Source organism: Lynx rufus, unplaced genomic scaffold, assembly GCF_022079265.1.
Source record: "Lynx rufus isolate CCGP_SWC_20201006 ecotype Redwood Valley unplaced genomic scaffold, mLynRuf1.p SCAF_17, whole genome shotgun sequence".
Classification (NCBI taxonomy): domain Eukaryota; kingdom Metazoa; phylum Chordata; class Mammalia; order Carnivora; family Felidae; genus Lynx; species Lynx rufus.
In genome coordinates, this window is record NW_025814831.1 from 29229798 (window position 1) to 29256225 (window position 26428).

A 26428-nucleotide genomic window follows, 5' to 3' on the forward strand; every position below is an offset into this window, starting at 1 on the left:
CGAATAACAAATTACAAATAAAAAGCTCTTAAAAAGAAAACCTGGTTTTTTTGTTTTGTTTTTAAATGTTTATTTTTGAGAGAGAGAGAGTGCAAGTGGGGAGGAGCAGACAGAGGGAGACACAGAAACCCAAGCAGGCTCCGCGCTGCCAGCACAGAGCCAGATGTGGGCTCATGAACTGTGAGATCATGACCTGAACCGAAATCAAGAGTTGGACGTTTAACCAACTGGGCCACCCAGGTACCCCTGGCTTTTTGTTTTTAATAATGCCTTCCTACATAATTCCTTTGTCCCTAGCTTATAGGGATTCAGACTTCCCAATTCTGTTCAAAGCCATTATGTTTATTATTCCATAATATGGTCATTATGTTTATTATTACATAAAAGATAGTACATATTTTGGCTAGCCTTTATACTTCACAAGACAATTTATAGGTTTTTCCACATTTACTAAAAGAGGCACAAATGTGCATTTGCATTAAGTATAATATGCCTGCCATAGTGTAGACATGTTATACATGTGTTATTACTCATTTCACTGATCACTGAGAGCTCTTGGCTAGTGGAGAAGAGCACTATGACTTAGCAAGAAGTTCCATGGGGGAAAGGAAGTGTTTAGTTAGATTATAGACTCCTTACTATGTCAGACTCTTGTGATTCTTTCTGAATATTGGGTATCATCAGTTCACCAGAAGAGTCTGAGATTGGTACTTGCTGAGTGATGAAGGTTTGATCTTGAAGCTTACTGTCATCCCTGCAATGACAACAAAATGACAGACCTGTCAACAACCACATATACATGGAACTTGGTTCAGAACAATAGACTTGTCCTACAACTCCCACTCAGTTCTGGCACATAGAAAATGTCCACCACAACCACTGTGATCAGGCTCACATTCATTACCTTGTCAAGACCGCTCTTACCCAAATTCCTTTGTTTCTCCATCATCAGCAACAACATAGTCTGGAACTGAAGGCCTAGAGCTCTGGCTATATTTTCTGTGGTAGATAAAAGTTAACAATGAGGCAGTGTCTCCTCTTGTCCCATATTTCAACTGTGCTTTTTTTTTTAAGTATTTATTTGAGAGAGAGCATGCACACATGTGCGTGAAAAGAGGAGGGGCAGGGAGAGAGAATCCCAAGCAGGCTTCACGCTGAGAGTGCAAAGCCTGACTCGGGGCTTAATCCTATCAACTGTGAGATCATGACCTGAGTCGATACCAAGATCAAGAGTCGAATGCTTAACTAATAATCATGATGATGATATTCCTCCAATAGCTATTAATGGTGATGCTTAAGACTGAACCAGAGTACTGACCAAAAACATGGCCAGAGAAATTCCCTTCCCACAAAAAGAACCTCAGAACATAGAAAAATTATCCAATGTGATGGACAATTATCCAATGGTGATGGACCCAGTATGAAAATTTCTCCTCATACTTTGGAAAGTTTGGTTTAAGAACAGGAAGTAATCATATCACTGATTGAATACTCTAATGGCAAGTGAGCTGAACAGGATTATAAAAAGTACAGTGGGGGGGTGCCTGTCTGGCTCAATTGGTAGAGCATGTGACTCTTGATCTCAGGGTTGTGGGTTTGAGCTCCACATTAGGTGTAGAGATTACATAAAAATAAAATCTTAAAAAAAAAAAAAAGCGTAGTAGGTTGATTTGCCAGCAGGTAAGGACACATGCTCCACTTCTAAAACTTGTCCTCAAGTTGGTACATATGAAAGCAGAATAAAACCATTCAAAATATGACTGTATTAAATAGTCTAATAATTATGCATGAGAAAAATATACTTTGAGGGTTCCTAGGTGGTTCAGTTGGTTAAGCGTCTGACTCTTGCTATCAGGTCATGATCCTGTCATGAGGCTGAGCCCCACATCGGGCTCCATGCTAAATGTGGAGCCTGCTTGGGATTCTCTCCCTCCCTCCTCTCTGCCCCTCGCCTGCATTCATGTGCTTGCACATGCGCTGTCTCTCTCACTCTCAAAATAAATAAACATTTAATTTTTAAAAATGTACTTTGGATACTACTAGTACCTGAGTTATAGCCAGTGTGGTTGCTGGTGCACTAAAGAGTGCAGTTTATTTGTTATACTCCTTGACTTTGTTCAGTCACAAAAATAGCATACTGTTAGATTCACAATCATACAATCAATTGAACTCTTAATGAACTTCCTAACTGCTCTGCTTGCCCTGGTAGACCATTTATCATCTAATCTCTCCCCAGTCTGGTTTGAGCTTTCTCATTTAATCTCATCTTCACCACACATTTCACTATTCAATTCCCATCTTCTTTTCCCTTCAACCAGCTCTGATATGAGATTCCAACAGGCTTAGACAGCATTCATTGCAGCTAGATTTAACTTCATTGCTTTGGTGTGAAGATTTCACTCACATTTGTTTCTGCAGTATTGAAAACAACATAGTATGGAACTTGAGACCTAGAACTCTGGTTGTTTCTTGGAGTACAGAAAAGTCAACTCACAATGAGACAGACATTCTGTAGCTATAGTCTGGATTCTACCTCCCCCTCTAAATAAAAAAAATAAATAAAATAAAATAAGACTCTTTGGAAGGCTCCCAGAGACAAAAGACCATTTCAAAGTCTTCCATCTTCCACTTAGCCTAAAATTCTTTAAACTCTTCTCTTTTGGCTATCCTCTTCCTTGTTCTCCTATTCACTGCTGTGGTTATTTCTAGCCTCGGCCCTTTACCCTTCTACCTTCATACAACCTCCTACACTCAACTACCAGTTTTCACTAAATATGCTCAAATCTCCGTCTCTAAACACCTGTACTCGAATCAAAGAGTATTTTTCGTTTCAATATACTGCCATCATCTCCAGTTCAACATCGAAAACACTCCTTGCTATTTCTTCTGCCCAGAATGTTTTTTCCTCTACCCTCTCTTCCTATATACCTTTCAGAGGTCAGCTCAAGCTTTTATTTCCTCATAAACTTTCCTGACCTCCTCAGTTGGGTCATAGTCCCTTAATCTAGCCTCTCTTACCACTGTATGCCACTTCTTTGAGCCAATCTCATAGTTGTCCTTTAATATTTGTGTGATGATTTGAATAATGTTTTCTTCCCACATAGACGATGAACTCCCTGAGATTAGGAATGATGTCTTTATTTGCTCAACACTATATCCTCAATAAATAGTAGGCGCTCAATATGTATATGCTACATGAATTAATGGATGGATTAAATAAAATGTAAACATTTCCTTCACATTGGCTTTCCAGGTTTTTCACTTGCCTTTCATACCACCAGCCGTGCACTTCTAAGCTAAACACCTTAAACATTTACACTTTGTTTTCTTGATTTCTTTTGCCTTGTATCACTAAGTCCTGTCTCTCCTTCCTAAGTGCCTCAGTTTCTCCCCTTTTCCACTCCTGCCCACACCCTCCACTGCTGCACGTCCAGAGTAACACGGCAGCTTCTGCTGGTTCCCAACTCTACTTTTGTCCTGCAGTCCATCCTATGTATATGTGTCACTGCATTAGGTTAAAGTCAGCTCTGGGAACAGTGGCCTATGAACCCTTTCAGTGAGACAGTATGAGAGTAGGGCTTATCGCTCTTGTATTCCTTCAAGGCAGAAAAGGAAAGTATGTTATACTACTTTAGAATAACAGTTGCACACGTTAAGGTTTTTCAGCATGGTTTTTAAGGCTCATCATAATTTAATCTATAGATCCAACCTTGTTTCTTCTTTTTTAATTTGTTTTTTAATGTTTATTTTTATTTGAGAAAGAGACAGACAGCACGAGCGGGGGAGGGGCAGAGAGAGAGGAAGACACAGAATCCAAAGCAGGCTCCAGGCTCTGAGCTGTCAGCACAGAGCCAGATGTAGGGCTCAAACCCATGAACTGTGAGATCATGAACTGAGCCAAAGTCAGATGTTTAACTGACTGAACCACCCAGGTGCCCCAACGTTATTTCTAATTACTAATTACTCTCATTGCCACCAGTTTTCCTCAAGCCATGAAGTTTTCCTCAATGTTCCTCAAACACCCCACCTCTATTCCTACCTCTGGGCTTCTGCATAGGCTGTCTACAAAGCCCCCTGCCTGATGTACCCTTCCCACTCTGTCTACTATTCCACTCTCCTACAAGGCACCCCCGGCAGCATCACACTCTCAGTCTTCTTCACTGAAGTCTTCCCTAACTGCTGTAGGACACTGACATGTTGTCTGAACTCCAGTGATACTTTATTGTGCCACCTGATTTTTTTCTTTGCTATGTTTGGTTTTGTTTGGGCAACTAGATTAGAAACTGTAATCAAAGGCAATGCCTCTTAATTCCTGCAAATGTTCACAGTACCTAACACAGTACCAAACATGTAACAAGCAATTAATAAGAGGTTGATTTATTTTAGCCACTTTATAGTTCAGTACCAGTGTTGTAGTCATTGATAAAGCATAGTGGAGAAAGAGAGTGAAACGAATCATTAAAAAGAATGATTTGGAGTATCTGTGAATTTCTGTTTTCCTCTCTAGGTCTTTATCTTGGTATTAGAGAGTCTCTAAATCAATAATCAGCTTAAAAATCACTTACTTGTTTTTGCAAACCAATAAAATCTTTTTTTACCAATAAAATCTTAATAATTATTTTGCTTCTCTTCAGTGACCACTCATTCAGCTGAACAATGCTGTACCTTCCTAGCAAGCATTACCTTAAACATCTAAGATCAGTCTCTTTTCTCCCCCCTTTAATAAATCTTTCATTTCTGTGCTCATTCATTCATCTCCCATCATTCATCCCTGGGAGTGACAGGTGCTAAGCAGCATGACCCTTTTCCATTTTCTGATCCTTTCCCATTCCTTTAATTCTAAGTGAGAATAAGTTCATTCTTCCTATATGGTTTCTAGGTTTGGTAACACCTTGGTATTTCACTACAGAAACAGGAGTTACCTGGAAACAAAACCATTCATTTTTGCAAAGAGCAATCGCAAGACTTTCTCCTTTTGCTCCCAGGTCAAATCTTCAATATCCACATTTCCTTGAATATCCGTCCTGAAGAATTTCAAAGGCAAAATGGCCAAAGTAAGCATCTCTCCTTTTCAAAATTTAAAATATGTAAATATGAGAAAAGAAAATTTCCAAAACATAACTATTATGAGGTTTCCAAATATAATGACTACAAAGCAAACTGTGTCCATTACAAAATCACGAAGTTGAAGAGGATATCAATATGCTAGCCATTCTGAAATGCTATGTAGTCTTTACGATAAAAATAAGAAAAACTATAACACAAAAAAATGTGTGCTCAAACATTAAGCAAAAGGGCAAAAAGTTGTAATATAACATTATGCATCCAGATACAAAAAGAAAAGGAACAATACAACAAAAACTGGTTGTTTACAAGGTGAGATTATTGATAAATTCCTTTTAACATTTCTTTTTGTATAAGATATTTTGCTATGAAAACAGAGTGACAAGAGGTACGTTTAGAAAATAACACGCAACTTATCTAGTCTATTTACCTACTTCCAAATAAGGCTGCAGCTAAGCTTTCCAGGCAGGTCTTTGGCTATACTATAACTTTCCCAGAAGATTTGTAGTCTATTTACTATTTATGAAAGCTGGCTGACACTGTAGAGAGTACTGTGTTTCACAATGTAAGAAATGTTTTTGCATATACATCAGTTGGGTTAGTTTTCTTTAAAAGTTTAGGTTTTGGGGCGCCTGGGTGGCGCAGTCGGTTGGGCGTCCGACTTCAGCCAGGTCACGATCTCACGGTCCGTGGGTTCGAGCCCCGCGTCGGGCTCTGGGCTGATGGCTCAGCGCCTGGAGCCTGTTTCCGATTCTGTGTCTCCCTCTCTCTCTGCCCCTCCCCCATTCATGCTCTGTCTCTCTCTGTCCCAAAAATAAATAAAAAACGTTGAAAAAAAAAATTTAAAAGTTTAGGTTTTGCCTTATGATCACCCTATACTTAAATTGTCCTTCCCCAATCTGCCTCTTAAGCAGATGATGTAATATTTTAATCACCATTTCTGCCCTGCTGGTACAGGCAATAGAACACTGAGGTTAAGGTGAGAAGTTGTTCAGTAGCAAAAATGTCACACAGGGCAGAAGAGGAAGAGTCCAGTTTCTGCAGTAACAATGTGGAGAATCATTTTATATACCTCTCTCTGAAATACCACTTTGCAGACAAAAAAATGTAAAATAGACTGGCATATGTATGCTAGGGACTCAACTTGCTTGACGTATTAAATTAAAAAAAGGACATGGGGCGCCTGGGTGGCTCAGTCGGTTAAGCGTCCGACTTCAGCTCAGGTCACGATCTCACACTCCGTGAGTTCGAGCCCCACGTCAGGCTCTGGGCTGATGGCTCAGAGCCTGGAGCCTGCTTCCGATTCTGTGCCTCCCTCTCTCTCTGCCCCTCCCCCGTTCATGCTCTGTCTCTCTCTGTCCCAAAAATAAATAAACGTTAAAAAAAAACATTAAATTTAAATTAAAAAGAGGACAGGGCACCGGGGTGGTTCAGTTGGTTGAGCATCCAGCTCTTGATTTCAGTTCAGGTCATGATCCCAGGGTCATGTGATCAAGCCCCTGTGCTCTGTGCTAAGCGTGAGCTTGCTTAAGATTCTCTCTCTCTCTCTCTCTCTCTCTCTCTCTCTCTCTTCCTCTCCCCCACTCGCATGCTCTCTCTCTCTCTCAAATAAATTTTTTTAAATTTTTTTTCTTAATGTTTTTATTTATTTTTGAGACAGAGAGAGACAGAGCATGAGCAGGGGAGGGGCAGAGAGAGAGGGAAACACAGAATCCGAAGCAGGCTCCAAGCTCTGAGCCATCAGCACAGAGCCCCATGCGGGGCTCGAACTCACAGACTGTGAGATCATGACCTGAGCTGAAGTCGGACGCTCAACCGACTGAGCCACCCAGGCGCCCCTCAAATAAAATTTTTTTAAAAAGAGGAAAATACAAAGAAATTACTGGTAATACAAGTAATAGACTTCTAAATATGGCAAAAAGGTTTTAAAAAATTATGGTATGGACATTTTGAAGAAAACAGTCTTATCTTTCAAAAGCCACTGACCATGTCCAACCTTCCCAACAGATACATAGTTTAAAAGAACCTACTAATTAATCCATTAAAAAATAAATCAGAAAACACATTTGGAAGCACTGTTAATAAGGTGTTCAGTACATAATAGTAGGGAGTCCTTTTAAGTTTCTCAAGCTAAGGCCTTTGAAGAACCTAATTGCACTGGGAGATAAAACTTTTTTTTTTTTTTCAGAATAATCTTTAAAATGCACTCTAATTTATGGTTCATAGGAGTTAAGAGTGCACTGACAGACAGAAATGCTAACAGGGAACAGTCATTGTATAAAGTCTACAACTGTCTCAAGCATCCTGCTACCTTTATTATGGTGGCAGTAGATCTGTAGCATGTATTTTGGAAACTTGCAAGGACTTTTGGTTAGTACAATGATGCGGTCCCACTCCTGGATGTCCTCCAACCCATAGAACAGTTCTGTGCAACAAAGAATTATTACAAAGAACTGTTATATTGATTTCTTAAATTATATGTTTAGTTAGATATTATCTATGAATTTCATCTCAGTAAAAGGAATGTTACAAAATATTTGTGAAAGTAAGCTTATCAAAAATGTTTAACCTGAATCTGATCACACCTTTATAATGAATTTACAGAAAAGAAAATAAAGGAACATGTTCAAAGATACTACAATGACATTCTATGGAACAAATGATCTAGTCTCTTTAATAAGTCTCTGTCTTGAAAAAAGGAAATCTACTAAGAATACCTACTAAGCCCCACACACAGTGCTAAGCACAGGGGTTATAAAGACAGGTAAGACAGTTCCTATCTTCGAGTAACTTCGTGAGTAATCTATTCAATAGTTAGATATAATGTAACTGAACTCCTCAGAGTGCTTATTTCTCTAAAGGGCACAAAAATAGCTGCACAAAGGATAAAATATTAAAGCCATGATTAGTACCATTTCTCAGCCTCCATAAGATCTTGAGTTACGCTATTGGTGCTGTGCTCTTTGCCATCGAACGTTCGGATCTGGGGATATTCTGTTCTTCCTGCACATGCCTCTCTCATTTTAAAATTGAAAGCAGCTTGTGCTACCTTTTTGTAATGCTTCCTGCCAAGTAGGATCTGTTGCTTCACTTGGTGCAGAGCATCTAAAAAGAAACTTTCCACTTCTGTTCTCTCATCCAGTATGTTCTTGGCCAGCTTCTTCACTCGATTCATTTCCCTGTCCTTCATCTGGAGAAGATGTTGCAGCTTGTCAATTTCAACCTGACCTGCTTGGTTCTCTATCATTGCCTGTTGCTGCATTTTTAGAACTTCAGCCTCAAACTCTCTGGTCATACAACTCAGGGCAGTCTCCAAGCTTACCACCTTTTTCTGAAGAGTTTGGATTTGTAATCTCTGCTGGGTAAACTGCATTATCTTTTCCTTAACCAACAGATCATTGATTTCCTAAAAACAAAGATGAGAGAGTTGATTTTCTTCAATCAATTTCAAAACTTAAAAGTTCCTCACTAATTTCCATTACATCATTAGCTTAAATTTGATACCAAGTTGAGATGATGATATTTGGTATTCTGTGTACCGAGAGAAAAAACATCTCAGGGTTCTTCTCTGGACTTGTGAAGGCCACTAATTTTGCTGATTAAGAAACTTTCCTTTCTCTAAAATTCCAATAGTTTAAATATTTTATATTATTGAAATGGGTAATTTCAAAATCAGTAAGATTATACAGTAAAACATTAACAACTATATACTGGAAAATGTTTCCTATCCTAGCCTATAGGCTAGTGGCCTATCCCTTTTCCATTTTCCCTTTCTTCCTTAGTAATAAAACTCCATTTTTTTTTTTTTTTTCCAGGAAGGCAGGAAGCCCAATTGAAAATTCGCAGTCTCCCTTGCAGTTCAGCAAAGCTATGTAACTAAGTTCTGGTCAATGAAATGTAAGTAGAAGTGTTTGCAGGACTTCCAGGAAGACTTCTAAAGGGGGGGGGGCATAATTTTTCCTTCCTGTCCTTCTTCCTTCCTGCTTTCTGGGTAATGGTTAGAGATCTAGCAACTGCTTTGGGCCATGAAGTAACTGGGGATGTAAGCCATACGTTGCCCAGCAGAGTTAAGGAAACTGAGTCTCTGTTGACTTTGTGGCACTACCCTTCCAGCTCTGGATTGCTAACCTCCAGACTTCATTTAGAGGAGAGAATAAACCCTTACATGGTAAAGCCACTGTTGTCGGGGCTGTTACAGCTGAACCTATTCCGAACCAGTAATTCAGAGACCAACTCTAAGCAAAGTAAAATGAGTATTCTAAGGTAGTCGAGGATAGGATTTACATTTATGTTTCTGATATATTCTTTATAAAGCCAAGTCAAATACTTCTTTTTTTATGTTTATTTATTTATTTATTTTTGAGAGAGAGAGAGAGCACATGCTCAGGGAGGGGCAGAGAGAGAGAGGGAGGGAGGCAGAGAATCCCAAGCAGGCTCTGTGCTATCAGCACAGAGCCTGATGTGGGGCTTGAACCCACAAACTGTGAGATCATGACCTGAGCCGAAATCAGGAGCTGGACTTTTTAACTGACTGAGCCACTGAGGCATCCCAAGTCAAATACTTCTTATGTCATTCGCATAATTAATCCTTTCAAATAAGAAAGGTACATCATCCAGACAGAATAAAAATGGTCCCAAAGTCCTCATGTATCATTATTATACTCAATTCTTCATATTTACCAACCCAATCCTTAAATAAACGAACGAACAAACAAACAAAAAAACCAGAAAGTCCAAATGGAGTGGGAACCTTCTGATGTAAAAGGAAAGTTTGAGTCTCTTGCAACTTCTGGGAGTTTTTTTGTAGAGCATCAGCTTCCTTCAGGTGGTATGCGAGGGCTTTCTGGAGATAAACATTCTCTTTAAAAACGGCTCTTCCAGCATGGTTCAGTTGCCTGAAATAGATAGATATATGATCCCAAAACACAGGTGTTAAGTTTTAGATATTACCAAACTAGAACAATGACTGCCTTATCCCCCAACATTAAAAATAATGACCATGACGTATTTAGTTTATGGTAGGGACTCAAAAGAGGTGGGGATGTGACTAAGTTTTCACCAATGGAAAGTGAAAAGTTACGTGTTACTTCCAGTCCAAGGCAGTTAGGAGCAGACAGGTTTCCCATGCTCTCTCCTGTCCATATGACTGGATGGAAGAAGTCCAAGATAGAAGCAGCCCCAGTTCCCGAATCACCACTCAAGTAGAGCTATCAGACTTATACTGGATTGTTAAGCGAGCAAGAACTAAACCATTGAGACTTCGGAATTTACTAACACAATTAAATGTTATTTTCACTAACATACCTCATGACAACTTTATACAGTTGCTATGATTAACCCGTTTTTAGATGAAGAAATTTAATTTCAAAAAGGTTAGGAAATTTTCCAACAGTCAGTCATGTCGGTATACATGTTGAGAACCAAAGTCTAACTTCAAAGCCAGGGTTATTTCCTCCACACCACCTTGCTGCAGAAAGGGTGGATGAAAAGGGGGCAGGGACACAAAGAGAAAGAAATAACGAGGGAAAGTAAACAAGAAAATTTGAAGAAAGGAAACCAAGAGAGAAGGGAGAAGACAATATGATGAGAACAAAACAGACCAGCAAAGAGATAAGAGAAGCTATGAAAAAGAGAAAGGAGGCAGCAGTCTCTTACGCGATAGCTTCATGGTGAGCTCTCTCTGCCAACATTATTATCTTCTTTTCAGCCTCTTGTTCTAGTCGATGCTAAAAAAGAAAACAGACTTTTTTTTTTTAAGTTTATTTATTTATTTTGGGGGTGGTGGCAGCAAGAGAGAGAAAGGACAGGCCTTCAGCTGTCAGGGCAGAGCCCAACAAGGGGCTCAATCTCACTAACTGTGAGATCATGACCTAAGCCGAAATCAAGAGTCAGATGCTTAACGAACTGAGCCACCCAGGTGCCTGTAGGCTATTTTAATAGAGTTATATTTCTAACAAATTTACACATCGAAAAGTGAAGTATTTATTTTATAATGTCAAACAAAATACTCCTGTCCACATGACCTAGTGTGAAGAACTCCAAGTACTGGTGGAATAGCTAGCAAAGAGGATAGTGTGAACACAGGAACCTCAGGGTACCATCTGATCTCCCCATTAAAGAAGCAATATGCGGGGCGCCTGGGTGGTGCAGTCGGTTAAGCGTCCGACTTCGGCCAGGTCACGATCTCGCGGTCCGTGAGTTCGAGCCCCGCGTCGGGCTCTGGGCTGATGGCTCAGAGCCTGGAGCCTGGTTCCGATTCTGTGTCTCCCTCTCTCTCTGCGCCTCCCCCATTCATGCTCTGTCTCTCTCTGTCCCAAAAATAAATAAACGTTGAAAAAAAAATTAAAAAAAAAAAGAAGCAATATGACACATAAATAGAAAAAAAAAGTCCACATCAATATTGGAAAGTGGAGCTTGGATAAATTTCTGCTAAATACAATGTGGTTAGAGTCATTTATTTATCCAACAAATCCCTATTGAGCATTAGTATTGTATCAGATTTTTTAGATGCTGGAGATTCTGTGGTGAAAAAAACAGATAAGGTCCCTGTTCTGACAGACCTTGTATTCTAGGTGAGATCCAAACAACGATAATAATTAAAGTGCACTGAGCTTTTACCACGTGCCAGGCATGGTTCTAAGAGCTTTATGTGTATTATTTACCTATCACAACAACCCTCAAAATTAGACACTATTATTATCACCAAAAACAAGGACTGAGGAAACAGGGAAAGAGAGGTTAGTGACTTGCCCAATGTCAGATAGCTGGTAAGTGGCAGAGCAGAGATTCATATGCAGGCAATGTGATGCTTGTTTGCTCCCTAACAAGCAAACAAATGAGAGAATTAAACTGTGATGAATGCTGTGAATGTAATAAATGGAGTAATGAGATAGATAGTAACTGGGGGAGATTATGTTAGATTGGGGTTTAAGGAATCGATTTCTGAGGAAATGACATTTGAGCTCCTAAGAATGAGAAGAGCCAGAGCTGGAGGAAGAACATTCCAGAAAGGAACACCAAGTACAAAAATATGTCATTGGGAAAGGGCTTGGTGGTTCAAGGAACAGAAAGGATTAAATAGGGAAACAAAACACCTATAACCTGAGGGATGTCCTTTATATGACCAGGTGGAGCATACTATAGTAAGAGACGAATAAACAGGGCTTACCGGAAAGCCCTCTGCCATAAACCAGCAGCACTGGGGTTCAAGCCAGCACAGGAGTTCGTACCTAACCATGAAGTTTACACCGAACATAGTGAGACAGCTACTGCTGTGGCTGGCCATCCCAATACTCATTCCCATCCTCCCTTTCCAGCTTTCACTAGTGTCTGGAAAAAAACACTTACTTTCCCAGCATCCCATATAACATGGCTCTGACCAATGAGATAGATGTAAGACAAAATCTGCTAAGAGCTTCTGGGAAAGCTTTCCCTTCTTCCTGCCTTAAACACAGACAAATCTTAGAGCTGCATTAACCATCTTGCAACTATGAGGGAAAGGCCAGCAGCCACCTACTTCCAGACATAAAAATCCTATTTATATAGGCACTGTCAGACATGTATGCTGCAATCTGACGAAGCGCTCCTAACCTTTGTTTGTGGAAATGCTGCACTTAGCAGAGAAGAGAACAAACAAGCTTAGGGGGTGGGATAGAGGGAAAAAGGCAAGTGAGAGCAGCCCATTCCTGAGGACTTCCACTCCTAACAGTGCCAGGAAGTGCCTGAGAAGGAAAGCACCAAGATGCTGCTCCTGCCCCATTCCTAGGTTATTTAATACAGAAATGGGAAATCTAGAGCCACTTTTTACGGCAAATTTTTTATCTAAACCTGATATGAGTACTTATTTGCCCCACCCTCAACTTCCTACATCCCTACAGTTTCTGAAAGAAATCTGTTCAATTCTTCCCTAAGAATGAACAGTTAAAGGAAAGTTTAGAAGACTTAAAGAAAAACCATGGGTCCTCTGAAAAGCTCGCAAAGAAGTGTTCCAATGCACTTCCCACAATTTGGAGAATTAATGTCAGAGGCACAGAGAAATGTACAAGTTTGTAATATGCTAAGGAACATTTTTGAGCCCCCTTTTTTTTTTTTTTAATTTTTTTTTCAACGTTTATTTATTTTTGGGACAGAGAGAGACAGAGCATGAACGGGGGAGGGGCAGAGAGAGAGGGAGACACAGAATCGGAAGCAGGCTCCAGGCTCCGAGCCATCAGCCCAGAGCCTGACGCGGGGCTCGAACTCCCTGACCGCGAGATCGTGACCTGGCTGAAGTCGGACGCTTAACCGACTGCGCCACCCAGGCGCCCCGAGCCCCCTTTTTATTAACACCCTTAGCTTAGCTTGGCTTGACTAAGGAAACACCTTCATGTGTACCAGAATGACCTCTCCCATCTCATCCCCCTATATAATGTGCTACATGCAGCTTTCCTTCCACTAGGGGAACACCAAGCTGAAGGGACTGTGTCCTGAAGCTTCGGTAAGATAACAATCCCTCTTTAGGATTTCAAGAATCTTTAACTGACTAGACACTGAGATATCTAGAACAGGTTTCATTTTCCCTATTTTTTTTATCTGCTGTCATTTGATAAACAATCCTCTAATAAGATACCAAAAGAAAGGTTGACATGTCTCAGAGTGCATATAGATACTTATAATGTTTTAGTAAACAAAATATTTCTTCTTTTTAAAAACAAAATATTTCTTTTTTTTTTTTTTTAATTTTTTTTTTCAACGTTTATTTATTTTTGGGACAGAGAGAGACAGAGCATGAACGGGGGAGGGGCAGAGAGAGAGGGAGACACAGAATCGGAAACAGGCTCCAGGCTCTGAGCCATCAGCCCAGAGCCTGACGCGGGGCTCGAACTCACGGACCGTGAGATCGTGACCTGGCTGAAATCGGACGCTTAACCGACTGCGCCACCCAGGCGCCCCAAAACAAAATATTTCTTAATTAACACTAAAGTGTTGTACCTTTTCTTCAAAAAACTTGCCCTCCAATCTTCTAAGATTCTCCTGATGTTTCCGCTCCATGTTCCTTAAATTCTCCTTGAGCTATAATTACAATAACAAAAGAAAAAAAAAAGATCAATAGGAAATGAGGGTGACTGAGGCACATTCCTGGAAAATTCTCAATAAAAAAACATTTTCTGTTATACATTATTTCTTAATCCTGAACACACAGGAAAATTCCATGTCCCTACCCGTGAGTACCATATTTCCCACCAATTGTCTATAGACTTAAAGATCAGTATTGAGTTTCTAAAAAGTTATTCATGAACAACAGTTCCCAGAACAGACAAGTTGTTCTCATAATCATATTTGCCAAATATCTTCATTTAAACATGTAGACTCATAGAATCATAATATTTTAGAATTGGGGCACCTGGCTGGCTCAGTTGGAGGAGTGTGTGACTCTTGATCTCAGGAGTTCAGGTCCCACGTTGGGTGTAGAGATTACACTTTAAAAGCACAATATTTTAGAATTGAAAGGGACCTTAAAAGTCACACCAGACAATCTCCCACTTAATATAGGATTCTTTCTATGAGAAAAATATCTAGAGACAGAAGTATCACAAATTCAAATGTCATTAATTCATTAGACTAGCCTTTCATAGTTCCCATTTTTAGAAAATTCTCCCTAGTATTAATCTAAAATACATCTCCCTATGATTCTCATAGATGGATCCTTCTGTCCTAAAAACATGTATACATGGAATAAAAAGGACATAAAACTCTTCTAGGCAAAGAAAAGTAAGCTAATTTAAAGCTATATTGTAGTCTACATTTACTGGCAATCAGTCAGGCTGAAATAAGCATACTCCATCTAATCCATAAAAAAGGCAGTAGAGTGTCCCATGAGACAACTGTTTGACTCTGGGCAAATCACTTCTCTAAGTCTCAGGTTTCCAGGAATAAGAAGAGAATAATAATAGTAACTAGCTCATAGGGTGTGGCCAGGATTAAATAACAAACGATACATGTAAAGTACCTAGCTAGAATAGTAACCATTTAATATACCAGCTAGTTATTATTATATCTACTATTGTCCTCCCTTATACTTAATAATTATCCTGTGATCTCTGTCCCAAGTGTATTAAATCTCCATTTTATATGATCTCATTCAGATATTCTTTCTCTCTGTATTTTTCATACATTTTTTTAAAAAATGGCTTCTGATATCATTAAAGACTGAAAATTAATGTCAGTGTACATTAAGTTTATGGAAATGTCTATCATCTTAGTGTGTGGGAAGATGGACCTTTCAAAATCCATAAATTAACAAATGTTTCTAAAGATAATTAGGTAATGCCTACCAAAAAATGTTCTTTTTGGGGTGCCTGGGTGGCTCAGTTGTTTAAGCGACTGACCAGCTCAGGTCATGATCTTGTGATTCTTGAGTTTGAGCCCTGCATCAGGCTGACTGCTGTCAGCACAGAGCCCACTTTGGATCCACTGTCCCCCTCTCTCTCTGATCCTCCCCTGCTTTGCTCTCTCTCTGTCTCTCTCTCTCTCTCTCTCTCTCAAAAAAAATTTTTTTTAATCTTTTTTAAGTTGTTTTTTTTTTTGAGAGAGAGAGAGAGAGAGAGAGCAAACATGAGCACATGAGCAAGGGAGAGAGAGAGAGAAGTGAGAGAGAGAATCCCAAGCAGGCTCTGCTCAGCACGAAGCCTGACCCAGGGCAGACACAGGGTCCACCTTGGTCCAAACTCAAGAATCAGATGTTTAACTGACTGAGCCACCCAGGTGGCCCCTATCAAAAACCTTTAAAAGTTTATGTTCTTTAACCTACAAATTCCACCTCAGAGAAGTTATCCTAAATACTAATTACAGATGTAGAAAAACATTTTGTTACCTAGGTGTTCATCAGTTTATAATAGTGGAAAATTAGAAAAAAGTTCAGATGTCTAACAATGAGGGACTAATTAATAAATCATGATACATCTACCCATGATACATCTTACCTAATAAATCATGATACATATGCCTCGACTAGTCAAAAGATTTTATGGAAAAATATGTAATGGCATTGAGGGGTACCTGGGTGGCTCACTCAGTTAAGTGTCTGACTCTTGGTTTCGGCTCAGGTCATGATCTCACAGCTTGTGGGACTGAGCCCCCCATCTGGCTCTGCGCTGACAGCATGGAGTCTCCTTGGGATTCTCTCTCCCTCTCTCTCTGTCTCTCTGTCTCTCTCTCTCTCTCTCTCAAAATAAATATAAACTTTAAAAAACAGTACCTTTTTAAAAAAAAGAAGAAAAAAGAAAAATATGTAATGGCATTGAAAAATGTTCACAATAAAAGTGAAAAAGTCAGGGTAACAGTTTGTACATAATAACCTCATTTTTTAAAAAATAGCATATATATATATATTTGAAAGATGGCTTTTATTTATTTATTTATTTATTTATTTGAGAGAGAGAGAGAAAGAGAAGAGGGGGAGCATAGGGAGAGAAAGGCAGAAGAGAGGGAGAGAAAGGCAGATGGGGGAGAAAGGCAGAAGGAGAAAGACAGAATCTTAAGTAGGCTCCATGCTCAGCATGGAGTCGGACACGGGGTTCGATCCTACAACCCCAGGATCATGACTTGAGCTGAAATCAAGAGTCGGATGCTTAACAATCTGAGCCTCTCAGGCGCCCTCTAAAATGCCATGTATTTTTAAACGTCTCTACATAGAGGAAGAAAAAGAGAAAGAAAATAGACCAAAATATTTAATGGTTATCTCTAGGTAGTATAACTGTGAGGAGAGGGCTTTTAATTTTCTTCTTTTTTATCAGCTAAATTTGCTGCAATGGGTATTACCACTGTCAAAAGAAGATAGACTAAAACAAATTATTTTAAAATAACTGCAACCTACCAATGTATGCTCCTTCTGTTAATTACATAGATAGAAATCATTTTTTTCTTTAAAATTTATGCTTTGAATATTTTTTGATAATCTAAGTTTAACTAGCCTCTTTTCATTTGTATAGTGAATTCCATATACACAGTATAATTAATTTTCTTCCTTTATCTATATACTCCCCTCATTTTAAGTTCACGGGCCTCTACACCTGCCCTAAATCTTCCATATTTTGGATTCCAGAGAACCACCTTATTTTTTCCCACAAACCAGTATCTTTTGCCTGAATTTTAAGTCTTCCTGGCCCATGTCCCTTTTGAAAAGTCCAAAATCTATTTCTCCATTAGGTGGCAATATTGTTCTTAAAAAAAAGAAATCATACCTCTAGAATACCCACTAGTTAATTCATTGTGATTCAGATTGTATACCTATACTTAAGATAGCTATTGTGAGAGTTCCTAAAAAGTTACCAATCTTAAATTGATTCAATCTTCAGTATTTTCATATTAAAAAATTTGATATTCCTTCTAGAAAATTTTAAGCTTTTTTTGGAAATTATTAATTGTAAAATATTTTGAGTATATATTGCAATGATTTAATATACATATACATTATGAAAGGATTCCTCCCATCTAGTTAGTAGAAAACTTGATATTTCTTCAATTACATTCTTTAAGTTTATTTATTTTGAGAGAGAGAGCTCAAGCCGGAGGGGCAGAGAGAGAGAGAGAGAGAGAGAGAGAGAGAGAACCCCAAGCAGGCTCCACATGTCAGCACAGAGCATGATGTGGGGCTTGAATTCACAATCTGTGAGATCATGACCTGAGCCAAAACCAAGAGTCGAACACTTAACCGACTGTACCACCCAGGTGCCCCAATCTTCAATTACATTTTTTTAATGAAAAGACCTACTCAGAATTTAACAAAGATTTATTGAGCATTACTGTGTTATCTTGTGTTTGGTGAATACAAATGAACAATGGTGTTCATGCCTCAAAGAATTTGTAACTAGCAGGGGAGATAAGGCAAATAATGAATATGTCAAGGTAAATGAGCTAAGTGGTATAAAAGAGATAAAAAATGCTATGAAAACACACAAAGTATTACTTTTTTTTGCTAATAATCTTTTTTCTTTTTTCCAGCTTGATGAGATAAAATTGACATATAAAATGGTATAACATATAACATGGTATAAATAATAAATAAATAAATAAATAATGAGCTAACACCTCCATATTGTCACATAATTACCATTTCTTTTTTGTAGTAAGAACATTTAAGATTTATTCTCTTAGCAACTTTCAAGTATATAATACAGGATTATTAGCTATCATCACCATACTATACATTAGAATCCCCAGAACTTGTCAATCTTATAACTGGAAGTTTGTATCCTTTGACCAATATCTCCTTATATCCTCCTCCCTCCCAGCTTGGGTAACCTCTACTCTGTTGCTCGAGTTCAGCTCTTTTTTAGATTCCACATATAAGGGATATCATATAATGTTTATCTTTCTGATTTTTTTCATTTAACATAACACCCTCAAGTTTCATCCAAGCTGTCACAAATGGAAGAAAATCAATACTTTTTTTCATAGAAAATTATTACTTTGATTTATTTTTTAAAAATTTTAATGTTTATTTTTGAGAAAGAGAGAGAGAGAGAGCATGAGTGGGACAGGGGCAGAGAGAGAGGGAGACAGAATCTGAAGCAGACTCCAGGCTCTAAGCTGTCAGCACATAGCCCGACACGGGGCTCAAACCCACAAACTGTGAGATCATGACCTGAGCTGAAGTCAGACCTTAACCGACTGAGCCACCCAGGTGCCCCTAAAATTATGACTTTTAAACATGACTCTGGGGGACAGCCTTATGGAGGATATGCATTTGAGCTGAGCCTTTGAAGAATCGGTAAAATTTTAATGGATAGAGATCTATTGGGAGTATATTCTGGATAGAAGAAACAGTTTGAACTACGAAAAAAATGGCAGAAAGGGGGTGCCTGGTTCAGTCCATTAAGCGTTCAATTCCTGATTTCCGCTTAGGTCATGATCTCATGGATTGTGAGATCGAGCCCCACATTGTGCTCTGTGCTGACAACACAGAGCCTGCTTGGGATTCTTTCTCTCCCTCTCTCTCTGCCCCTCCACCATTTGCTCACTCTCTCTCTCAAAATAAACAAAAATGAACTTTAAAAAATATGGCAAAAAGACTTCAGGGATGAGTAAATATCCAGTTTGGATGAATTAAAGGGGGTGTGCATGAGGAAGTAAAAGGAGAAAATAATGTTTCAAAATAGGTGTTGGGTCTTGACTTTCACATCAAGGCATCTGGACAATACTGGGTTTACAAAAGAGAAATACTAAAGAAGATTCTTCAGGGAGTTAATCAGAACATTTCCGTATTGGTGCATACTTTGGACTGTGGTGATGTGGTGGTTTTAAAATACATCCACAACTTCTTTGATGGTCCTCCCTTCAAATGATGGAACCTAATTCTCCATCCGTAGAATGTGGGCCAGAGTTAGGGATTCACTCCTAACTAATAGAATATGACAGAAGTAATGCTGTACAATTTCCAAGCCTAAGTCAAGAAAGGGATAGCTTCTGTCTGGCTTTCTTTGGGATTATTCACTTTGGGTAAAGTCATTGCAAGGCCCATGTGGGAAGATGCTGAGGCCTCCCAGTAATTACTAGTCCCAACTTGACAGTATGTTAGTTGGCACCCGGAAACAGATCCTGAAGCTCTAATCAAGCCTCCAGATGACTGCAGCCCTAGCTGATACCTAGACTGTAACTTCATGGAAGACCCTGAGCCAGAATTTCCCAGTTAACCTGCTCCCAAATTCTTTTTTTTTTTTTTTAAGTAGGCTCCACACCCAACGTGCGGCTTGAACTCATGACCCTGAAATCAAGAGTCACATGCTCTATGGAGCCAGCCAGGTGCCCCAAACTGCTCCCAAATTCTTGACCCATGGGAATTATGTTTTTAACAAATGTTTAGTGTAGTTTTAAGCTGCTAGATTTGAGGGTAATTTTTCTTCAATAATAGGTAACTAATGCAGGTGAAGAAATAGCGCACGACTAGAAGTACTGGGCAGGGATTCAGATCAACAGGGTTCTGCTACCAGCTCTACAAGTTACCACGAAAGTCACTTAACATCTTTGTGTCTCAGTTTTGCTCATCTATAGAATGGCTTAAATTGGCCCTAAAGTTTCTTTCAGCTCTAAGATTCTATGAATTCCATGAAAGGATTTCATTTTAGATGGTTGTCTTATATCACTCACTTAGCAAATTTTATTAGTAAGTACCAGTCTAGCGACTAGTGAGGAGTGACAAAGACATTCACAAGTAGATGATCTGGCTCCTTTTATTCTCCTCAGTTTACAAAACTAATGAACAATACAAACATAAAATAACTAGAGAAGACAGTTATATAACTGCTATTTTAAGGACTTTAATGTGGTTTGTTATTGTTGTTGTTTTTGTTGTGTTTTGTTTTGTTCTGAGAAAGAGAGAAAGAGACCAGGTGGGAGAGGGGCAAAGAGAGAGGGAAAGAGAGAAACCCAAGCAGGCTCCTTGCTGTCAGCACGGAGCCCAACGCATGGATCTAAGATCAAATCAGATGCTTAACGGACTGAGCCACGCTGGTTCCCCTTAAGGACTTTAAAGGTCTGGAAATACATAGAAGGAGAGAGTTCCTCAGAAAATACTGCACAGGAGCTTGTATAAAGATGAGCCACTGAAATTAAGAACAATTTTAAAGTAACAGAACGACAGTTGTAAAGCAACAGGCAATCAAGTTCACAAAGTCAGCCAGGCAGGGAGGTTGGGAGATAACTTTGCAATTATGACAGAAAGAGTTAAAACACTTTCCTATACATTCCTCCAATTTAAGAAAGTGTCTTAGACTTTCCCACTTTGCCTAAAATGTGCCAACTCATTCCTTTAATTAGAGCTTTTAAGAGTACTCTATTACAATTTTTAAAGCTATATAATCATAACAAGTAAATATCAACAATTATGATGTTACTCCTCTTGCTGGAGACTAGTAGGAATAAATATGCTAAATATTTTACACACATTACTTTATTTAATCGACACAACATCTCTAAGAGGAGACACCTGATATTATAGCCACATTTTACAAATGAAGAATCTGAGACTCAGAGAAGTTAACAGACTATCCAAGGGCCACATAGCTATCAGCTGCACAGCCAGGACATGAAGTCCCTGATTTCAACCACTACAGTATCTTGTCTGACTTATTCATTTCTCATACACCCTTGCAATTTGGCAGTTAGCTGGGAGGTAAACAGAAATAGGATGCAGGAACTTTGGTTTCCCATCAGACCTTGTTCTTGCTCAATAGGGTTCTGGGGAGCCCAAAGACTGCTTGAGAGACATTGCATGCTTGGAGAACACCATGACCAAGAATGAGAGGCGCCAAAAGGGATGGTGGAAGGGCCTTAAATAATACTAAATAATACTTAAATAATACTAATTTCTATAATCATAATTTTAGCAGTAGTAATACTAGCAGCAGAAACAGCAACAGCAGGTAATATTTACCACCCAGTGCTAAGCATTTAAAACAGATGATTTCATTTAGTCTTCACAATGACCCTTTAAAGTTGGTACCATTATTCCCAGCTCCATGGTTTAGATGAAGAAGCTTAACAAGATAATATTCAAGTAGTGAAAACAGTATTTATACTCTAGCAGTCTGACTTTAGAGCACCAACTTTCAACCCGTCCACTATATGAAATATGGTTATCTTAAGCGGTAATGCTACTGCTATTACTAATAACAGCAGCAGTATTTATTTTTTTATTTATTTTTTTTTTTTTTCAACGTTTATTTATTTTTGGGACAGAGAGAGACAGAGCATGAACGGGGGAGGGGCAGAGAGAGAGGGAGACACAGAATCGGAAACAGGCTCCAGGCTCCGAGCCATCAGCCCAGAGCCTGACGCGGGGCTCGAACTCACGGACCGCGAGATCGTGACCTGGCTGAAGTCGGACGCTTAACCGACTGCGCCACCCAGGCGCCCCAACAGCAGCAGTATTTAATTGCACATTGGAGCAGACTCACACCAGGAATGTCGTTAGCATGTGTAAGGTGTTGGTAGCTTGAAATTGGCCATAATAAGAGTATTTATACCAAGGAAACCAGCAAATGCTACAAATCAGGACTTCTGTTTGCAGAGCGCTACATACTAGTGTAAATATAATTGTCCCTTATATGACATAATGCTATTTTAAGCACTGTAACTATATGAACTCATTTAATCCTTACAACAACCCTATGAGCCTATGATGAACTCTTACTATCCTCATTTTACAGATCAGGAAATCAAGGTATAGAGAGGTTAAGTAACTTGCCCAAAGTCACAAAGCTGATTTCTGCTACTATGCCCAACACTCATCTGTGCCATTTACTACATTATTATTAATGCAATAAAACTATATTCCGAGCTGAGGGAATGGAAAGAGAAAAAGCATAGCGAAGTCAGAGAAACTTTCTGAAAGTACGGTTTTCCTCACCCCACCTACCCCTACCCAGAGAACCTTCTAAAATGTTCTAAAATTATCACTCATCAGTCTCAACCTAGTTTCCTTTGGGACTTTCTACTTTGTTTTCCCCTACTGTTTTCCAAGAACTGTAGTGTGTTTCTTATTGAAGTGACTCCAAAGGTTTAATTACTGATAAAAGCAGGAGTGTTGGCTGAGATTTGGTGAAGTTACAAAGAAATCAATGCTTAGAAAAGTCTAACCAAGACTTTTTTTGCACCCAGTGCTACACTCATGATGTCTTCTACTTTCTCTCAAATAATCTCTAAAATGCCAAAGGGAGTCCTTTACCATCTCACAGGAGTAAATGTCTATGAAGGCTTTTGCACACATAAGTATAGTATTGTGAGGGGCACCTGGCTGGCTCAGTCAGTAGAGCATAGGACTCTCAATCTCAGAGTTGTGAGTTCAAGCCTCATGTTGGGCAAGGAGCCTACTTAAAAAGACCAAAAAAAAAAAAAAAGTGTAGTATTGTGACATTCACTTTATTGTGGCACTCTGGAACCAAACCTGCAATATCTCTGAATTATGCTTGTAGTTAATCCTAATCTCCTTTTTTTAAAGTATTTATTTATTTATTTATTTATTTATTTATTTATTTATTTATTTTAAGAGAGAGAAAGCACGAGTGAGGAAGGGACAGAGAGGAGACAGAGAGAGAGAGAAAGAGAAAGAATCCCAAGCAGGCCCCTCACTGCTAGCACAGAGCCCCATGTGGGGCTCGAACCCACAAAGTCCTAAGATCATGACCTGAGCCAAAACCAAAAGTCAGATGCTTGAGCGACTAAGCCACCCAGGTGCCCCTCTAATCTCCTATGTTTAAAGAAAGAAAGAAACTTACGTCATCTAATTCTTTCTCCACTTGGATTTTTCTCTTCTGGAATTGTTTTATTGTTTTCAGCTCTGTCTGAATCATGCCAATTTCTTTGGCTTTTTTCTGGAACTCTCCCTCCAGCTCATTTATTTGCACAATATACTTTTGTTCCTATATGCAAAAAAACAAAAAACAAAAACAAAAACAAAACAAAACAAAAAACCCAAACAGTTAAATGAATTAGGAAAAAGAACAGAAGTCCCACAAAGTTGTGTTCCCTTGAAACCTTAGGCCATTTGTCTATCTTCTTTGAAGAAATGTTCCCTTTTTGTTTTTGCATAAAGTTTTACTTTTTGTCAGAAGATACCAAGTGCCTTGAATAAGAAAGAACTTCTAGAATGAGCTGATCTTATCTAGAAAATGCAGGTTAATTATTAAAAAGAGGTTTGAGAAGACTAAACAAATCTTTAACTTGTAAGAAAGAGAAGTAACAGCCCTAACCGTAAATTAAAATTAGTAAGCTAAGAGATAAATGAAGGGCCAGTATCTCTAATAAATCAAGAGAGAAGGAGAAGGTGGGGAAAAAAAGAGGAAGGAAGAGGGAGGAGGAAAAGGAAGTGGAGGAGTAGAAAGGAAAGAGAAGGAGAGAAGAGAAAAAAAGAGGAAGAGGAAAAAAGGGCCAATAACAATTTAAAAAATGAATGAGTTGTCAAAAAGAAATGCAAATGACCCTCAAACATGAAAAAATGCTCAACCTAGCTCAAAATAAGAGAAATGCAAGTTGAAATACACTGGAATACCCTTTTTCACCTATCATGTTGACAAAAATCAGTTTTGACAATATACTCTGGTATATTGTGAAGACATGGATAGTTCGATTTCTCAGAATATAACATGCTTGCTTTGACTTTGGAGCCACATAAATATTTTACATAATTATGTAATTACATAACTTTAAAATTACATAATTTTATATAATTCCATAATTTTAAAAAGCAACTCCCCAAAATCAAAAACAAAATGTGTTCTTGAGTTGGTGGCATAATCACACAGAAAGAAATTATTTCAAATGGTAATGTAATTTGATCATAGATCCCTATTGGTATATATCCAGAGGGGAAAAGTGCCCCCTAAAATCTTAAACTGTTTCCACTAATCTATGTTGGTGTTAGTTATTCTGTGACTGTTGATGTATTGAGGTTTGAAGCAATAACTCAATCATACCTGATATTAAGAACCAGAATTTCTGGTGAGAGAGAAAGGAGACTGGATCAAGTAAAAACCCTGTACTCCTGCATCTGAATTTATATTTCCTACCTCCATCCACTGAAAAGCCATTGAAAGGACAAACTCAGGAGCACCACGACTACCAGATCATTTTCTACAAAAACAGTTTTGCTATTTTTGAGCTTCTGCACAATCAAGTGTGTGAGCTTTAAGGTCACGGAGGCTGCTCTTAGGACCTATTCACTTACTCATACTGTGTCTTAAATATCTGAGCTTGCCAGAAACCTGACCACCCAGTAAGTAAAAGTAGTAGTACCTAGACACTCACCAATTTCTCATTCTCCTCTTTGGCTTTTTCCTTTGTTTCATTCAATTGCTGTTTTAGTTTTTCAATCTGTAGAAGTTGGAAATACCGTCAGGAAGGTAAAAAACATTGCTCTGTGTCTTATCTTTATTAAGTAGCCTAGTTTTCACATGATATTAAAACCAATAGGGTTGGAGAGGTAGAGTATGGTAGAAAGAAGAGAAAAGGGGGCATAATTCCATGCCCTTAACCTGCTATTGCCAGTTTCTAAAACCTGGCTATCATCAGAATTGCCTGGGTAACTATTTTTTTTTTTATTGTGGTAAAAACCACATTATATTTACCATCTGAACCATTTTTAAGTATATAGTTCGGCAGTGTTGAATATATTCACATTGTTGTGCAATAGATCTCTAGAACTTTTTCATCTTGCAAAACTGGAACTCTATATCATAAAACACTACTTTCTTCTCCTACCTACCCCCCTCCCCAACGCTTTTGACTTTTGACTGCTTCAGATAATTTGTATGAGTAGAATCATACGGTTTGTTCTCTTGTGACTGGCTTATTTCACTTAGCATAATGCCCTTGAAGTTCATCCATGTTGTAGCATGTGACGGGACTTTCTTCTTTTTAAAAACAAATTTTTTTTAATGAGGGTTTTCTTTTTTTTTAAGTCTGCATATTATTGTATTGTATGTATATATCCATTTTCTTTATCCGTTCATCTGTCAATGGACATTTGGGTTGCTTCCACCTCTTGACTGTGAATAATATTTCAATGAAGGGAGTGCACAAATATCTTTTCAAGCTCTTGCTTTAAATTCTTTTGGAAATACATCCCAAAGTGGATTTCTGGATCATGTGGTAATTCTAGTTTTAATTATTTGAGGAAACTACATACTGTTTTCCATAATGGCTGCACCATTTTACATTCATTCCCACCAACAATGCACAAGGGCTCCAATTTCTCTGTATCTTTCCCAAGGCTTGTTATTTCCTATTTTTCTGATCATAGCCATCTTAATAGGTGTGAGGTAGGGGCGCCTGGGTGGCTCAGTCGGTTGAGCGTCCGGCTTCGGCTCAGGTCATGATCTCGCGGTCCGTGGGTTCGAGCCCCGCGTCGGGCTCTGTGCTGACAGCTCAGAGCCTGGAGCCTGTTTCGGATTCTGTGTCTCCCTCTCTCTGACCCTCCCCCGTTCATGCTCTGTCTCTCTCTGTCTCAAAAATAAATAAATGTTAAAAAAAGTTAAAAAAAAATAGGTGTGAGGTAATATCTCACTGTAGTTTTTATTTGTATTTCTCTTATCTGGGTAACTTTTGGAAAAAAGTTTCAAGAGTACAAAGAGTTCTCGTATAGTTTTTACCCAATTTTTCCCATTTGCTTTCCCACTCTATGTATGTATAGATTGATCTATCTAAAATATGTAGAGATGATATACATTTTTTTTTTCTGGACGATTAAGATATCATGCCTCTTTACCCCTAAATACTTTAGAATGTATTTCCATTCTTTTATTTATTTATTTATTTATTGGGGGGGGAGGGGCATAGGGAGAGGAAGAGAGAGAACCTTAAGCAGGCTCCACACAGGGCTGGTCAGATC

At 38.7% G+C, this 26428-nt stretch overlaps 1 protein-coding gene and 1 long non-coding RNA gene across 2 annotated transcripts in view; one reads left to right on the forward strand and one right to left on the reverse strand.

The window, feature by feature from the left end:
* Window positions 1–26428, reverse strand: part of BBOF1 (basal body orientation factor 1) — a 57902-nt gene that overhangs the window by 21843 nt on the left and 9631 nt on the right. The window contains exons 3-11 of the mRNA XM_047079369.1: window positions 24847–24912; window positions 23319–23462; window positions 14035–14115; window positions 10720–10790; window positions 9815–9959; window positions 7977–8470; window positions 4923–5024; window positions 925–999; window positions 640–754 (exon numbers count right to left, since the gene is read on the reverse strand). Coding sequence (XP_046935325.1) covers window positions 640–754; window positions 925–999; window positions 4923–5024; window positions 7977–8470; window positions 9815–9959; window positions 10720–10790; window positions 14035–14115; window positions 23319–23462; window positions 24847–24912 — 1293 coding nt within the window. The remainder of the gene's footprint in view (window positions 1–639; window positions 755–924; window positions 1000–4922; window positions 5025–7976; window positions 8471–9814; window positions 9960–10719; window positions 10791–14034; window positions 14116–23318; window positions 23463–24846; window positions 24913–26428) is intronic.
* LOC124512042 (uncharacterized) lies at window positions 4912–8962 on the forward strand. Its single transcript, XR_006962049.1, has 3 exons — window positions 4912–5054; window positions 7669–7828; window positions 8880–8962. It is a non-coding gene; the product is annotated as an uncharacterized LOC124512042 (long non-coding RNA).